Below are 17,995 nucleotides of genomic sequence, written 5' to 3'. Positions count from 1 at the left end.
AATAATCAAAAAGTTGAAAATAAAGTATCGGGTAGGGTTAGGGTAGGTGTAGGGAGGGATTTATTGTCCCAGTAAGGTGGCATCCATTTAATAATTTGAATAAAAATGATCATTTACACTCAATACGTTATTATTGTTTTATAATGCACAGTGTAAATAGTATATTGCTAAAAAAATACTGCTATTTTCACTTAAATAGAATCCATTGCTATTTGCACTTAGTGCATCCATCGCTAAGAAAATATGCTATTTTTACTTAGTGTAAATAGCCGCTGCCATAAATAAATAAATACGATTTAATTTATTTATTTCAGTTAGTTGCCAAGGCATAATTTCTCAATTTGTTTTAAAGGGGTCATAGGATGCTAAATGCACTTTTACAAGTTGCTCTACATAAATGCGTCTATGTTCGCGCGAATCATTCATGATCCAGCCTCATCTACAGAAGAAGTGAGTATAATGTTTTGTAATGAATCTTTGCAAATCGCCTTTCCTAATAATGTGCTAATTAGTAAGTTTCACGATGAATGCGGCTAAAGTAAACAGTCTCTCTGAGAGCAGCTCGGAAGAGAGGGGCGGAGTCAGCAGAGCTCATTAACATTTAAAGGAAAATGCTACAAAAAACGGCTTGATCTGAAAAGAGCTGTTTTTGACGGGGTAAAAAAGGTGTTTTTTTACACTACCATTGAGAAATTTTAACCAAACTATGTTACAGACTTTTTATTAAGACCCTAAAGAATCATATCAACTTGTGGAAAATGGGCATCCTATGACCCCTTTAACTTGAAATACTAAAATAAACAAAAATTTAAATACAAATTAATAAGGGCTATGAATGAATGAATAAATAAATGCATCACAACATTTATTATCAGTCTGATTTTGAGCACCATAAGTGCATTTAAATACTCAATTTGAATATTAAATGCATCTACAATGTCCAAAATTGCTGTCTAGGTATTTAACTCGTAAGATTTTGCAACACTGCCCCTTGATCTAAACTTAAAAATTGTAGGTTCATATGAATCTGCATTGCTTAATAAAAAAAGAGATTAATTAGCGCTGTCTGACTAATAACCTTCCATAGAAAGTCCTGTTTTTTTGTTTTGTTTTGTTTTTTTGTACAAAATGAGGGTGCCATTTGAAATCACAGTACTTCGTGAAATCAACAGGACGTCATAGTCTGAAGACTTTAGTAGCTTTAAACAATTTTTTATGGAATGGCACTGAGAAAAAAATTATCTGACAGATATGACTGAATTATGTGTCCTGAAATATCACACCTGTCTCTGAGAAAGCCCTGGGCTCTGTAAAGTGAAAAAAAAAAACATTAAATATGTGATTGTGAGCCATGGTCAGATTCTTTGGATGGCCAATAGGAAGACTCTGAGGCACTAGATCTCACATGGCAGCCCATATACGGAAAACAGGAAGCCGAGAGCGTCAGTTTGTCTATTTTGACCAATTCTGACAAAACTGAGATGACATGCACATTTACAGGGTGCAGTTCTGGAAAAGGTTGTGTCTAATAAACTCTGGAGGACATGTAATAATGTAGGCATTTGTGAACTTACAGGACCTTTAAAATCAACATGAAATGCATAAACCCCATTACTTTCATAATGCAACACATTTGCGAGTGAAATCTGAATGTGTAAAAATTGCTAAAGCTTTCAGTCCCAACATAAAATGCTTGCAATCAATTATTACTTCCATAATGTGACTTCTTTCTGAGTGAAAATAAAAATAAATAAATAAATAAAATAGTATTAAATTTTAAATTAGTCAGTTACATCCATCAAAAATGTATTGGATCATAAAAAAATGGCTGTTAAATACTAAAAAGAGCCAGGAAGGGCGGGGCTAAAACATCAAGAGGGCTCAATGATGTCATCTGAAAAGAAACTTAGTTTCAGCACATTTTACACTAATGAATCATATGCAGCAACCTACATTAAAAAAGTGAACAGGGTCCGTTTAGATTTCATGTGATTATAAGCTGTAAATAACCAAGTCTATTCCCTTAATTACACACCTGAACTCAAGTACAGCATCAGCAGTCTAACAGTAAAGGATCCGGGTGTCTAAGCGTAAGCCAGGGCTCTTTCAGCGGTGCGCAAACTAGCACTTAACCCCAGGACGCTCTGCAGGGACCATCAGTGCAATTAGTGCACTGTATGTCCCTGCAGATGAAAAGCGTCTGCTCGGCGGCGGCTGTAATGAGCATGGGCTTTTCTTCACACTTTGTGTTTGACATTTTTGATGCTCAGTGTACAATTGAGCAGCCTTGAATCGCTGTTTGTGCTGTGCAAACAATAGAAGCTTCCGAGCTGAAATGAGAATGCATAGAGAGCGGCCGTAAGTGCACAGAAAATCCTTTGGATATAACGTTTGTGTTTGTCGGAACATGCCTTATGTTTTCAAGCTGAGTCTCCCTGTTGGGGAAAATTGCTTTCTAAGTTGTAATTGCATGTACAAAGACACGTGTGAAGTGTTTCCTTTCAATTTGTGTGTGTGCGCGTGTGCTCTTTAAGCTGTAATTGCGTCTGTAGAGTTGCGCTCCATCCCCGGGTGATTTATGGCTCATGCCAGCACAGAGCTAACAAGGGCAATAAATTCCCTCACTTGCTAGTGCTACTGCAAAATGTGTGTGCATTGAGTGTGTGTGTGCGCATTTGCAAATATGCAATCATGTCATGTGGCGTACAACATGCAAACTGCCTCTGAGTCTCTGTTCTGTCCTTATTCTTTCCATCAAATCTATACAGACACACAACATCTGTATGCAAACAGTTGGATTGACTCTTCATTGGAAAAGTGACAGGTGAGTGACACAAAGTGCACGACCTTTGACACTGGTTCCCTGACCTTTGACCCCCGGGGTTGGCCAATTTGTGTGTGAGTATGCAAATGGATGAAACATTTACTTATATGTGTGTGTGTTTATATGAAATGGAGAAACAGTGAAGGAAGAAGTAGAAAGTAGAAAAACAAAGAAGTATGCGCAGATCATTTACGGTTGCAACCATAGAAACAGGCTATCAGGAATCCTCTAAATGTAAATGTTTAATGCCGAACCGTCAAGTCTTGCCTTATACAGCGTGTAATTTCTGCAGCACCAAACAGAATTGGAAAAATAAAAGGAGGGTTTCAAACAGGTTTCAAATCCTTCTTTCATTGTTAAAACAGACAGACAGACAGTCCCATTGGAGATATGCATACTTAAAGTCAGGATTGAAAAATACTACAAGGACACCTGCTGGTAAGTTTCTAGTATGCCTATAAGAGCTTGATTAGCTGGTTCAGGTGTGTTTAATTGGGGTTGGAGCTAAACTCTGCAGGACACCGGCCCTCAAGGACCGAGTTTGGGCACCCCTGCTGTATATACACTGTATATATAATGATATCAATTATTTAATTATGATATTTATGATTTGTGATTTAAGATGTACAGAATGTGTATATACAGTATTTCACAATATTAATTAATAATTTTTCCTGCTGCCAGGACACAAATCTCACAAAACCACGTTTTTAAACCACTCGTACCGCAGTACTGAAGTACAGAGCTGGAGATGCTTTGCTTTGTTGCTGTCAGCGAGTTGTAGAAGGGTTTAAAAAGTAGAAGGTGACTGTTCTGCACCAGTGTGTGTGATCCATGCCCTTTAAAGGCCACAGTGAACCCTCTCGTTTCTGTCTTAAAAGAAATAGACAGATATTCATTCCCCTCCTTTTTTCCTGATTCCCTCATTCCAAGGAGAGGTGAAAGACCACGGGAGATCTGAGGGTCGTTCTGAAACCTCCAGATCATTGTCAGGCAGCTTGCGGGTGAGTAGACACACAAACACACACACACCATTCTGGCCTCTGAACCCCAAACTCTTTCATCCAGACTCATTTTCTTTTTCCCCTCAGTCTCTCGATTTACACTGTGTTACAAGTCTCGTCGACCTCATCCGGTTGGTACACGGTTTCAACACACCGTGTACCAGTGTGCACACATCCAGTGCTGGGTAAATTACTTACAAATTGTAGTCCATTGCCGATTACAAATTAAATGGCGGAAATTGTAGTTAGTAATGTAATCTGTTGGATTACACATATTAGGTAATGTATTCTGGCTACTTTTTGATTACTTTCGACCTAACTCGTAATAAAATATTTTCCATTCTTTGTTATCAACATAATGAAGTGCATTAAACCCCTGAAACAACTGCAGGGGGTTTGCGAGGTGATGAAAAGCTAATAATTAATTAAATCATAAGAATGTCAAATTAAACTAATTGTGTGACCTCTCCATTTTCTGTGTTATTATATTCATCTGAGAAGTGGCTGGTGTTCGAAGTTACTGTAAATCTTTGTGAATGTATATAAGTGGTAGGATTTTTTTAGAAAGGAAAATTTAAGAGAGAAAAAAGAATAATTAGGGTGAATCAATACATTATGAATAATTTACTGCCATTTTGTAGATAATATGTTATCATGTAATCTATTAAAAGTAACGGTAATCTAATTACAAGCACTTTAAAATGCAATGTAACCTAATTACAAGTATTAATTTTTGGAATCTGATTACATAATCCAGATTACATGAAATCAGTTACTACCCAGCACTGCTTTTACGAAACCGCTGATGAAAAAAACAAAATTAAGCCGAAACATGGTAGCTGATTTCTTGCTTATCCAAGCTGGACATAAGCTGGTGCTAGGTGGTTGACCATCTTGGACCAGAAACATACCAGTTCAAGGTGGTCAAGATGACTTTTAGATCATGGTGGCTGATAAACCAGCTTGCACAAGCTTATAACCTTCTTGGATCTACTAGAAATAAGCTTCCAAAACATAGCTACCAGCTTAAAGCTGTATTTCCCAACAGGAACACTTCTTTTATGCCACATAGCCTACTTCTTTTTCACAGTTTATTGTACCTCTGCCACCTTACAGGCTGACGGATATCACATACATAAACACTTTCACACATACTTCATCTTGCCTTGTGGATTTCTTGGTCTTATGGACTTAAAAAATGTGAGTGGTGTTAGCCTTAGTAAAAATAGCATAGGTGTTGTGGTTTAATGCCAGAATGTTGCTATGTGGTTGATTGGTTTTTAACGTGTTGCTATGCGGTTGACAGATGACATACTGAAGTTAAACACTTACAGTCAAGAATTTGATCAAATCCCTAGCCCTAAGTATGAGTAATAATAATAGTGATGCTTGCCTTCAGAAGCAATACTAATAAAAACCAGGATACTATCGGTTTCACTGACAGAAAACTCACTGTCAAGGGGAACGAGAAAATGACAGAGTGAGAGAAAAGGGGGAGAGAAAAAAATGGAGGGTTAAAGCTAAGTGTGTAGCTTAAAGCTAAGCTAATTCAGTCCACCCAACAGAGGCTTAACACATAAATCAACCTCACACAAACACACACACAGACACAGACACAGACACAGACACACACACACACACACACACACACACACACACACACTTTTCGGCACGTACACACATATTTCTTTACAGAGAAATCATTATTCGCAGACACACACATACACATATATACCCACTTTGTCCAACAAAACTGGACAAAAACTAATTATCCCATCAAAACGGTGCATGTGAATTGAATGCAGTACATGAAACAATAACCATAACACTATCAAAATTTCAATCGCACTTCAATCGTTCCCCCTTCATCTCAACTGTCAAAACTCGACCAAAATAAAATGTAGGCCAATGCAGTGTTTATCTGGCCTGAGGTGATAAACCACTGAAGCCTATTCACTCTTCATTTATGTGTCCCATTAAGCCACTGTGAGTGGCATATAAGTTTTTTTTTCCCTTTCCGTATTACAGGCTCTATCTACAGCATATTAGCTGTATTCAATACCTAGTGATTATGAAAGCAAAGTAAGCTACTTAAAACACCACAATAAGGTGACTCAGAAAAACCCTTGTGAGAATTTTTTTTTACATTTGTTACCTTACCATATTAGCTCTTTACCTCACACTGAATAAAAGACTGCAAAAACTGTACAAGGAAGCCACAACATATTCAACAAAATTTCAAGCACTTTTCAAGACATCATTGAACTTTAAAAAAAAATCAATATGAAAAACATGATCAACACATACCTGTTTCTTCATCAATGGTGAATCTCCCAAGACCACTGCCGTCACGTATGGAGTACTGCACCTCGCCGTCCCTTCCCGTGTCATCATCCCTTGCAGAGACCTGGAGCACAGAAGTCCCGATCCGAACGCTTTCCTTTACTGATCCGTTCATGGCGAAGTTTGAGAAATATGGCGCGTACAGGTTCTCGTTAACATCCACCACCTCCAGTTCAACAAAGCTAACTGACAGGAGAGACACCGGTCGGCCTTTGTCTTTCGCTCGAACTGTTAGGTTGAAGAACTGTTGAGTTTCGTAATCCAGCTCCTTGGTAAGACGAATGGCACCGCTAGTCTTGTCGACCTCAAAACGGCCATCGTAGTCGTTAGCGAGCGAGTATTGCACCTGCCCTCCAAGTCCTAGGTCAGGGTCTTGCGTATCCAGCCAGGCAATGACAGTGCCCACTGGGAGGTCTTCTAGTGCACGGGCGCTAACAACACTTGGGATAAAGGCTGGTGGACAATCATTAACATCCTCGAGATAGATTTTAAGAGTTGTTACTGAAAATTGCTGAGCCACTCGCTCTGCTCGATCTCGCGCTTCCACTTTTAATATGAAGAACGGAACAAACTCACGGTCCAGCTGACCTGCAACATATACAATCCCACTGGAGCTGTTGATGCCAAACTGTGATGTGCTGGTGAGTAGGGAATACTGGATCTCGCCATTGAGACCTTGATCTTTGTCAGTAGCTTCCACTTGGATGACTTCGGTACCAACAGGGGTGTTTTCGGGAATGCGGGCCTGGTAGCCGTCTTGAAGAAACTGAGGTGCATTGTCATTTGCATCTGCTATGTAAACTGTAAGAAGTCTCCAGGAGGATCTTTGCGGTTGGCCTAAATCATACAGTGTGATGTTTAGAAGATAGCGATTTGTCCTCTCACGGTCTAGAGGAAGGAAGATGCTTATCACGCCATTCAGAATTCCAATACTGAAACAACTGTCTGTGTTGCCATCAGCAATGACGTATAAGAGTTGTCCATTGAACCCAGTGTCTCCATCAAAGGCTTTTACCTGAAACACACTCGTGCCGACTTGTACATCCTCACGCACAGTGATGTCAGTTGGGAAGGATTTGTCAAATTGAGGCGTTTGTCGGTTCACAGAGAACAGGTCAATAAAGCCCTCCTCCATTTTGGGTTTACTGCTAGCTTTGGCTTTCTTCAGAAGTTTCTCAGCTAGTCGTTGGGCTACTCTGGTTTCGGTACAACTAAAGCTCTTGGGCGGTGACTTCCCTTGCACTACAGATATGTTCACAAACATGGGATCGGAAAAGTGTTCCCCATCTGTAGCAGTAATTTTTAGACTAAATGAGTTTTTGGGTGCTGCAGTGTTTAGGGAGTGATGTAAGGTCATGACACCAGAATCGGGATTTAAGTCAAAGTACCCTCGCTCATTCCCTGAGAGGATCTTGTATTTGACTAGCTCTAGCTCATCAATGTCTATGGCTGACATTGTGGTGATAACCTCACCTACCGGAAGGTCTCGAGAGATTACACCAACACAGGCCACTTTCTCAAATAGGGGTTTGTTATCGTTAACATTCTCTAGGTGCACAGTGACATTGACTTCACTCTCACGCCTATAAGGGGAACCCCAGTCAGAAGCACGAACCACAAAACTAAAACTCTCTACAGATGATTCAAAGTCTAGCTCCTGTGTTGTCGTGACTGCTCCGGTGAACTGCTGCACGCTAAAATGTAATGGTGTCAAGCTAGCCATGCTATATGTGATGTACCCGTTTTCCCCATGGTCACCATCAGAAGCAGTCACCACAACAATAGTGGTGCCTACTGCAACACTTTCATTGACAAATACCTCATAAGACTGCTGAGCAAATGATGGTGCATTATCATTGGCATCCTCAAGAATGACTCTAACCTTGACCCTAAGGTCACTGTCTACTTCTAAGACCTCTAGCTCAAATACTTCCTGTGTGAGTTGGGTGAGCCAACGTGCCGTGCTGATGACGCCAGTCATGGTGTTGATACTGAAGAACCCCGAATCAGTAGATGGGGTCAGGATGTACTCAGCATCATCTGGCTCTGGCTGGAGTTTCACAGCCTCCACAACAGTTCCAGGAGGGGCAACTTCACTCAACAGGACCTCGTATTCGTCCTTCTGAAATATGACTTCCGCCGGGGCTGGTCGTGACAGTTGTAAGTGCACCGTGTGCACAGCAGAAAACTTCTGAGGTGTTCCACGATCCCGAGCCTGCAAGCTGAGGTTTAATCCAAACGGATAACTGTCCCAGTCGAACTGCTCTGTTGCACGAAGGACAAACTCTCTAGATCCTTTCTGAGTGACTTCCTCATCCACCAATTCTTCACTTGGCATCTCTGTCCTTTCGATGCTGAAGAGCTCAAGAAGGTCCCCAGCCATAATGTTCACTGTTTCAATTTCTCCATTCGCCCCTTCATCAAGATCCGCTACGGTGACCACAGCTACGACTGGGGACTTCTCAGTCCATACAGGTGCTAATGTAACAATACTCAGAATGGGCACATGCTCGTTAATCCGTTCTACATGAACAAAAAGTTTAGCTGTACTGCTTACTCCATTATTCCCATAGAGCTTCATTCCCCGGTCCACAGCTTGGATCTCAAGATCATAGCGGCTTTGAGTGTCAACATCCAGCTTCCCACTGAGAGAAACAACTCCACTAGTCGGGTGCACAGCGAACAGCTCCATTCGCTCCTTGAAAAAGTAATAGAACTCTCCGTTTGATCCTATGTCGGCATCCGTGGCAGTGACCTGAGCTATGCTGGTGCGTAAGGGTGTGCTTTCTGCAATGGTAACAGAATATGTGGTAGGGGAGAAAAGGGGTCGAAGGTCATTCATATCCAACACCTGCACACTAATTTTAGTCCAGGCCTCTAATGTATCCCCCTTAATGGAAGCTTTCACTGTCAACAAGTAGTTGTCCTGAACTTCACGGTTCAAGATGGCAGCATTACCCCCTTTGGTTCTTATCCGCAGGAAGCAGAAATCACCCAGAGTGTACTCCTCGGCCTTGAAGAATCCTTCCTCGTCCCCGGAGGTGATGCGGTACCTCACATCCCACGAGTGATGTTGGAGAGGGATGCCCATGCGCACCTGGCTGGCAGCGTAGGTGCGGGCGGCCGAGTTCTCGTAGACCGACGCATGGTACAGTGGTTGAGTAAACTGTAGGCGGGACCTTTCACCTTGGCAGTGGCCTAGAGGTGGAGAGAAGAACAGCAAGAGGGCCAATTGTAGGAGAATGGCCCATATGCCTGCCCAAAGGGCCATGCTCACTGCCATCCCATCACCAAACCCATCCTGGAGACAGAGAGAGAAAAAAAAAACAGAGAAAGATGTTAGGAAGAGCAGATGACATGACAGTACACAACCTGACCTTTCACATCTAAAGCTCATAGGTCACTAGGGATCAGTCAGAAAGATCAAGCACAAGCAGAGGAAGTCGTGTTCTGAAGAAGGGCTGGTAGCCAGGCAACCGCAAGCCAAATGACATCACTACCCAGGTCTCAAAATGGACATTGACACACAATTATATACTAGGGAAAAACCAGGAGGATGCAATTCAGGAAAATTCACTTACACACACACTCTACACACAAGAAAAAACAGCAGGAGAATGCAAGTCAGGAACAAAATAATTATAGAGAACGAAAGATCAAAAATACAACCCGTGAAAGGGAACACACACACACACACACACACACACACACACTCATTATATGACATGGTTTTAAAAAAGCTCTTGAGAAAGGACAAAATGCTGTGGATTCAGCAATATACTGGTCATGATTAAAGTGCTGCTGGAGAGGAAGTCTGTGAGTGTGGATTTACTTAGCTATACTTGGGGAACAAAATTGTCCCTAGAAGTTAGCTGAATCCGACAAAGCCTTTGGGGACCTAAATTGGAAAAATGATTCATAAATCCAATAAATATATATATATTTTTTTAATTCTAAAAATGCTAACGTTTTCATTTAGGTTATGTTAGTTTTAATTAGCTTTATACAAAACAACAGCAGTCTAAGGTATGTCCTCAATTTGTTGTGTTTGTGAGTTCATGCTTGCAAGTAAGGCATTTTGCGTGTGTGTATGTGTGTGTGTGTTGGTATGGTACATCAACTCTAGTTTTAGACACTGATTGTTTTGTGTGTGCCCTGCGGGACGGTTAGGATGTGTCCCAGTCCACAAAAATGCAATGCTGACCTTACCATGCACACACACACTGTCCAACATTTGCCCACACAAAAACACACATGCATACACAAAATACACACACACACACAGAATGGAGTTGCTGTGGTCAGCCCACACATGACTCAGCACACACATACACACACATCCCCTTCCACCTCTAATGATATCCTACAGCATACTCACCAACTCAAGTCTCACAAATTGGAATAAACACACACACACACACACACACACACACACACACACACACACGAGAAATGCAGAGATCAGCTTATTTTATTTCTCGGGGTCTATTTCTCTCGGTTTCTCTCTCCGTCACACTCTTGTTCTCTCTCTTTGTGTCCACATACACTGGCAGACAGTCTGTCAGATTAAAACCAACAGGCATTTTGGAGCAGTCAAGGTTCAGTACGCAAACAGCGTCTTGTCTCCCCAAAAGCCTTGTTTAGACTGACCAAATCTCTGGCTCATCTGGCCATAGACTTTACACACAATAAAAATGAATATCATGAGGCCAACACAAACATTGCCAGGCATAAACACATAGACACTATCAAAACTACCTAGCTAAAAAAAATTCTATTCAAACATTTTTTGAATTTTCCATCTTGGTTATTGGTATTTTCAAATGTCCAGTTGGACTACTATACAGCAACTTCAAATGAGGCTATTGCAATTTTAACTGTGCATTTATATAAGTGTTAGCATAACTTATCTGGAAAAGTTCACTGAATATTTGTATTAGCAACCTAGCAAGTCATGCTGTTAAAGATCTAGTCACTGTAACACTGTATGTAACATGAAAACACTGCTTAACCTAAGGTAAGGCACACTAGTACACATCCTTCAATGACTTTCAAACAATGTTGCACTAAAACTAGGGCTGCACGATTATGACAAAACTCATAATTGTTGATTATTCCCTTGAAATTGTAATTGCGATTATTAATTACGATTATCACAATTTACATTGAATTATGTTTATACCATTGTTTGATGCAACTGCATGCCGTATTTTTAAATGAAAATAAACAAGCTGAAAACACTCTAAGTGAAAAACTTTTAGTGCTTTTCTATAGTATTAAGCCTGAAATGTCAACTATACATCGGATTGGTTTCTTCTTTAAATTATAAAAAAGTAAAAATATGAAGGTATTATAATGTTATACTAAAACTAAAATTAAAATAATGGGAAAAACCCTTAAGATAACATGTAGAAAGAAAAAAAAACACATCTTAAGCACGCAGAATAAGGTAAGTGGACTTTGGACGATTAATTGCCGCTTTGACCGATTACGTAATTGTGGCATCCATAATTTTAATCACAATTAGAAATTCGATTAATTGTGCAGCCCTAACTAAAACGCTTTCACATAACTTTGTGGGAACTTGAATCAAACACAAATAACATCATGCCTTCCATTAACAATATTTAAAAATAACTTTATGTAAGGTTAGCCAACATTTTTAGAATGTCCTAGATGGGACAGAAACACAAAACATTGCCAACTATTCTATTAGTACACACTATCGATCATACTAACTCCCACAGTGATGTCATACCTTTGTCATTATACAAATTGATGTCCTCATTTGTCACAAAATCGCGCGCACACACACACACACACACACACACACACAGATACTCACTAATTAACTACAAAAACACAAAACATTATCAATAAAAAAACCATTATCCACAAAAGCACAAAGCATTATCAATACATAAAGCCATTATGACAAGCCACTGTCAATACAATTGCACACTAAAATAACTACATGACATATTTCCCGGTCACAAGTCACACAAACTTTAACAAAATAGATGTACTAAGAGCCACACTTTGCAAAATGCAGTTTGGAAACATTAATGAACTTGGGATCCTGTGTTCGGCTCATTCACATACAACAAATACTCTAAAGAAAAACTGCACTGAACAATCACGCTTTGTGTTTTCTTTTCTAATGGAAAGTGTTTGTGTGCGTGTTTATCTGCTGATATTTTGTTATCTGAAAACTGCATTATAATCTATTCTCTGACAGCTCCGCGTTTAAGAAAAGCCGCAGCGCTCCACTGCATCTGAATGCGTGTGCGTAACGTGACGACCAATCCAATATCCCAAGAAACAGAGAGGAAGTGATGTAGAACAAAGCACATTTCCATAACAGAGAGAATTCTAAATGACAAGAGTGTGTGTGAGATGTTCTGATATCCATAGACCATGGCATGATCCTTCCACTTCAGTTTCACGTTTAAGAAAAGCCGGACTGACATTCTTCTTCTAAATGCCTGTATGTGTATTAGTGCTGTCACAATACCAACATTTCAGTAGTTGACACCTAATGCAAGTGAACTTTTATGACAGAGGGGAAAGCTTTTATCCAATTAGAAATGACCTTCAGTCAATCCATACAAAAATTGGTAATTTTATTATAGTAAAAGTGTAGTAACCATGGTTTTTTGGCCGATTTGGTTAACATTTGTATAACTACTACAAATACCATGGTTAAACTATGGTTAGTGTAGCAAGACCATGGTTAATTTGTGGTTACCATGGTTTAACCACAATAACCATGTTTTTTGGTTTTATTGTTTGCAAAACCATGGTTAATTTTTTTAAGGGAATTACCATCATACATAGCTAACCATCACCCAATAGAATATACTGTATACTGTATAAAAACACTTTGCATTATTATGATGTTTAGTTGTTCTTTTATATTATATGTAACATATATGGTAGAAATAAATTGGCCTATAAGGTAGAATAAACTAATGTTTTAAAAGATATGCTACATTTTATAAGCTCAGAAGCTAACCATACTAGCTTAGCATATTGTTAGCCATTTAGCCTGCTATCCTAGTAAATACCCTAAGCAAGCTACAACACAATCATAGCAGTACTGTCAAGTATTACATATATACAAAATTTCTCAGTTTGTTTACAAGTATTAGTTTTGTTTAACATTAATTTAATAAGTATAGGATCAATAACAAATGTATATAAAGGCTCATTTGCCTAGCTTGAACAAACCTTATGAAAATTATCCATGGATTTACTATAGTAAACCATGTTTTTTTTTGGCAGATGCATTTGTATAACCACAATTATATTACAAATACCATGGTTAAACTATGGTTAGCATAGCAAAACTATGGTTAATTTTTGTAAGGGAAACACAATCACAATTAAGCAAATGTTTTTGAACAGGCAACAAAATAGCCATCTATTGGGGTCTAAGAAAACATGACTGGAATGGAATACTTATTACTTACTAAAACTTTGTCTGTTATTTAATGGCCCAGTCAGTCAATGACTTCACAGACTGCGTTTCTGCATGAAGGTACAGAAACTGGTTTCACACAGGCCTCAAAGGCACCATAACGTCACGTCTAATGATCTAGAACAAATTCGAGTGAGCTTTAGACATAACCAAGTGAATATTTTATGACTACAATGCTTGTATCTCAGTAAAAACGGAATCACAAGTTGGACATTTGTTTGGACAGATTTACTTACTCCCAACCACTTCATTAGACAGCAGTTTTATTCTTCACATAACGATACGCCAACAAAAACAGACCAGATGAAGGCATTTCAATAGCTTTTACTGTCAGACAGCACTGCAGAAAGACTGTTAAAATGAAATGTATTTTAAATTTAGCATTAACTTTGTTTCTAAGTACTGGTAGTTTTATTTTTCTGCTACTGCTTGTGTGTTTTTTCATCTGTGTATGACAACAAAGCCAATATTCTGAGTGTCGCATATAGGAAGTGAGGGAGAACGAATGGCCATTTCCATAACAGAGAGTTCTGATGGACTACGTGTGTGTGTGTGTGTGTGTGTGTGCTTGTTTTGGTGTCATTAATTGGAGCGGGATCTTTATTGCTGCTGGCATTGGTTTCTGTAAGCGTCCTGTCAGTCTGAGCCAACGACCTCTGAACACACACACACACACACACACACACACACACGTTTCCTCCACACATGCTGCGGCTAAACGGACAGTGCTAACAAGCGCAGTGTGTGTATGTGTGTTTGAGGGGACGTTTGTGATTTGGTGGTCCCTCATGCAATCATGCGACTCGCAGAAGCAGAGCAAAAACCCTCAGAGAAAAAGTGAGTGGGAGAGGAGGACAGTGAGTTCAAAGCTACCAGTGGAGAGTCTATGTATTATGCATAAGACAAAGAAAGGCAGAACAAGTATGCGAGAGAGAAAAGTTGTGTGATTCCCTCTTGTCATGTCCAGTCTGTTATTGTGTGTTGTTCTGGTGGGATGAGTTTTATTTTGTGAGATGTGGTGCGCTCACTTCACAGGCTTTCTTGAACATCAGTATGCGCGTGTGTGTTTGTGAGAGAGAAAGATCAAACATCAGAAAAACCTTTAAACACCCTCAAATAGACCAATGTTGAATACAGCAGTTGAAGAAGGCAATAAATTATCCTGCAGTATTAAAAAATCTTGAAATTTGTAGGCAAAAACGTCTGAAAACGTAGCAATGTACTGTATGAAACACAGATCACAGAGGACACTTTCAAATCAAGCAGATTTTGTTTCATCAATAGAGCAAATTCATGCGCAAATCCTGAACCAGTTGTGAAATCTGTCTGGGGAAATATCAAAATGACTGGATTTCATTGCAAAAATTCACCAAACTATGCTCCTTTCACCAAGTAATTATAAATTAAATGATATTCTCTTTGCAGTTCCTTTACAATCGCATCATGTGCAGTGTCCACTGCACTATATTTCATGATATACATATATATGATATTATGGGATTTATCACAAGAATTAAGACTAAATATACCACAGTTAATCTATAGTACTCTAATTGTTTGACTAATGAAATCCCATTGCCTTTCCAGCTAGTTGTAACTGCAGAATATAATCACTTTGATAGAATCATAATGAATAATGAATCATAATGAATCAATAACGAAATAACAAGGATAATGAATCATTCAAGAATTGTGACTTGGTTTGAATGACTCATTGCAAAGAACCAATTTAAAGGAATGATTCACTCACCTATTGAGCATTGCAATGGCTTGCGACCAAGTTTCCTTCTAACGAAAGCTATATTTAGACAATTAAATACTGTAGAGCAGAACAGTGCAAAAATGTAATGTCGCTATAGAAATATAAATGATCTATAATGACTTTTCAGATTTTTCTGTCTATATCTTCTTCAGAAACAGTTTGTTAGAACATTATGGCAGTGTTTGACTCCAAATCAAGACTGAAACCAGAAGAGGGTCGAGTCCACATGCTCCTGAGACCAAAACCATGAAAATATGCTCTTGGACTTGGATCTCAGTTCTTGAGTCCGAGACCATATTTTTATGATTTTTGTCTTGTCATGGACTCTGGAGCATGTGGACTGAGTCTTGACTTGGACTCGACCCTCTTGGTTTGATTCAAATGAACGGGTCTCGACTACAACACTGCATTGTGGACAGTACTTCACGCTAGAAACTACAATTCTCAATGTATATGAACGGAACAACCTTCAAATGTGTTCTTCAATCTGCTTTGAGACTCCTTACACATTTTCCTCAAAAAACCTCCATAATCACCACGTCTCTCTTCAATTTAGCTTTCCTCAGGACATCACTGGACCAATTTGCAGTCTCATAAAAAGGCCTTGCTATCTAGTATAAAACAATTAGAGGAAGAGCGACAACCGTTAGTTGCAGGATGTACATTGTCATCTATATGAATAAAATTATGTCCCTCGTTCCAGCTTGAATGAACTGCCATCTGAATGCATGATTTTTAAAACAGAGGAGTCATAAAAAACATTATCCTTGCAGTCCGTCCTCACAATCTGCCCAATTCAAGTTTTTATTTCACAATAACCCTTTTAACCCACATTCTTTGTATTTCATTTCTAACTTGAGGGAAAGTACTTTTTAAAGCCTATTTGGCCTTACTTTCCCAAGATTTTTCCTCAGTATTAGGGGTGTGCGATATTGACAAAATTAGTTCTTGATATTTTTTCGATAACGGTAAATAATTGTGTTTTTATGCTGGTACCTTGGCCTGTCATGGATAAATAAATATGACACTAAAAATGCCAGAAGGTGGTGGCAAGTGCCTGTCTTAATTAAGTGATTTATTGAATCATGCATTCAAACGATTTGTTCAAAACAGCTGATTCGTTTAGAAACGAGGCAAGTGGCTGTCTTCATGAATGGATCATTGATTTATTGACTTGATTTTTTCAAAAACAGATTTTTGATTTTTGTCATTCAGGAATGAAATACCGCACACAGTGTTGCTCTGAGGCTACGTTTACACTAGTGCGTTTTCATTTTAAATCGCATAACTTTTGCTATGGTTACGCCTGACGTTTATATTACTCTGGCGTTTTCGACTCTCAAAAGCCCCGTTTACACTAGTGCATTTTCGTTTTAAAACTGCGTTTTAGAATGAAAACGATCCTTGTCTACACTGGCGTTTTCGCTGCGTTTCAGAAACAATCTCCATCTACACTACACAACCGAAAACGCATGTCACGTGACCATTCATGCAGGTACAACCATAGGTAGCCTATGTATAGGTAGATTCCTAATATTTAGATGGCGGACGCGGCTACGTGTTAGGAGTGGTCGAATGGGGAATCTACCCATAGCCTACATATCTATGGGTAGAACAATGAGCATGATGTTATTGTTTACACGTCATCAAGGATACGCGGAGAGAATGTGGGCAGCCACGCCATCATTTTCAAAAGTCTCCATTTTGGTCCATTTACACTGAAACACTGAAACACAACCCCAGAGTTTTCAAACTAAAACGGGGTCTGCAGCGTTTTAAAAAGTCTCCGTTTTCGAGGGTGGAAAATGCCAGAGTAGTGTAAACGATAGGCGTAACCGTAGGAAAACATATGCGTTTTAAAACGAAAACACACTAGTGTAAACGGGGCCAACAACGGAGATTTTCGAAAACGCTGCAGACCCTGTTTTAGTTTGAAAACTCCAGGGTAAACGGACCAAAACAGAGACTTTTGAAAATGATGGCATGGCTGCCCAAATTCGCTCTGCGTATCCTTGACGACCGTGTAAACAATAACATCACGCTCATTGTTGTACCTGAATTAATGGTCATGTGACGTGTTTTCGGTTAGTGTGGATAGAAATCGTTTCTGAAACGCAGTGAAAACGCTAGTGTAGATGAGGACAAGCTAAGGCCCTGTCCACACGAACGCGGTTATTTTTAAAACCGCAGCTTTTTCTACGCGGTTAGGCCGTTCGTCCACACGCAAATGCAGCACCAGTCCTTTTAAGACAAGTCATGTCACTCGGCGGCCATCTTTGAAACGCCTCTCGGGCATGCAAGTGCAACTCCTATCTCTTTGAATGGGGAAACATCAAATTCTCCAAAACTGTTCACTAAGCTTACGATTAAATTTCATATTTGAAATCACCAAAGAAATCTGACAACAACTGTGTACCAATAAATGTTGTTACTTTTGCTCAAATAGCGTTATAAAAAGCTTATTTTTCAGGCTAGATCAGCCAGTGCGCATGCACAGTCCTGAGCGCACGTCTCAGAGTGCTGACTGTTTCTATAGCAACCGGGACGCTTCTAACGGCAGCTGCAGTGACGCTCTGACTTTA

General features: G+C 39.5%; 1 protein-coding gene across 1 annotated transcript in view; it reads right to left on the bottom strand.

Annotated features, from left to right (window-relative positions):
• LOC107698854 (protocadherin Fat 3-like) overlaps window positions 1–17,995 on the bottom strand; it is a 170,687-nt gene that overhangs the window by 82,902 nt on the left and 69,790 nt on the right. The window contains exon 2 of the mRNA XM_016499983.1: window positions 6,136–9,472. Within this exon, the coding sequence (XP_016355469.1) occupies window positions 6,136–9,454 (3,319 nt within the window). The 5' untranslated portion in view covers window positions 9,455–9,472. The remainder of the gene's footprint in view (window positions 1–6,135; window positions 9,473–17,995) is intronic.

Source organism: Sinocyclocheilus anshuiensis, unplaced genomic scaffold, assembly GCF_001515605.1.
Source record: "Sinocyclocheilus anshuiensis isolate Anshui unplaced genomic scaffold, SAMN03320099.WGS_v1.1 scaffold2168, whole genome shotgun sequence".
NCBI classification, from domain to species: Eukaryota; Metazoa; Chordata; class Actinopteri; order Cypriniformes; family Cyprinidae; genus Sinocyclocheilus; species Sinocyclocheilus anshuiensis.
Note: the sequence above shows the minus strand (reverse complement) of the source record. Positions and strands in the feature narration are given on the sequence as shown.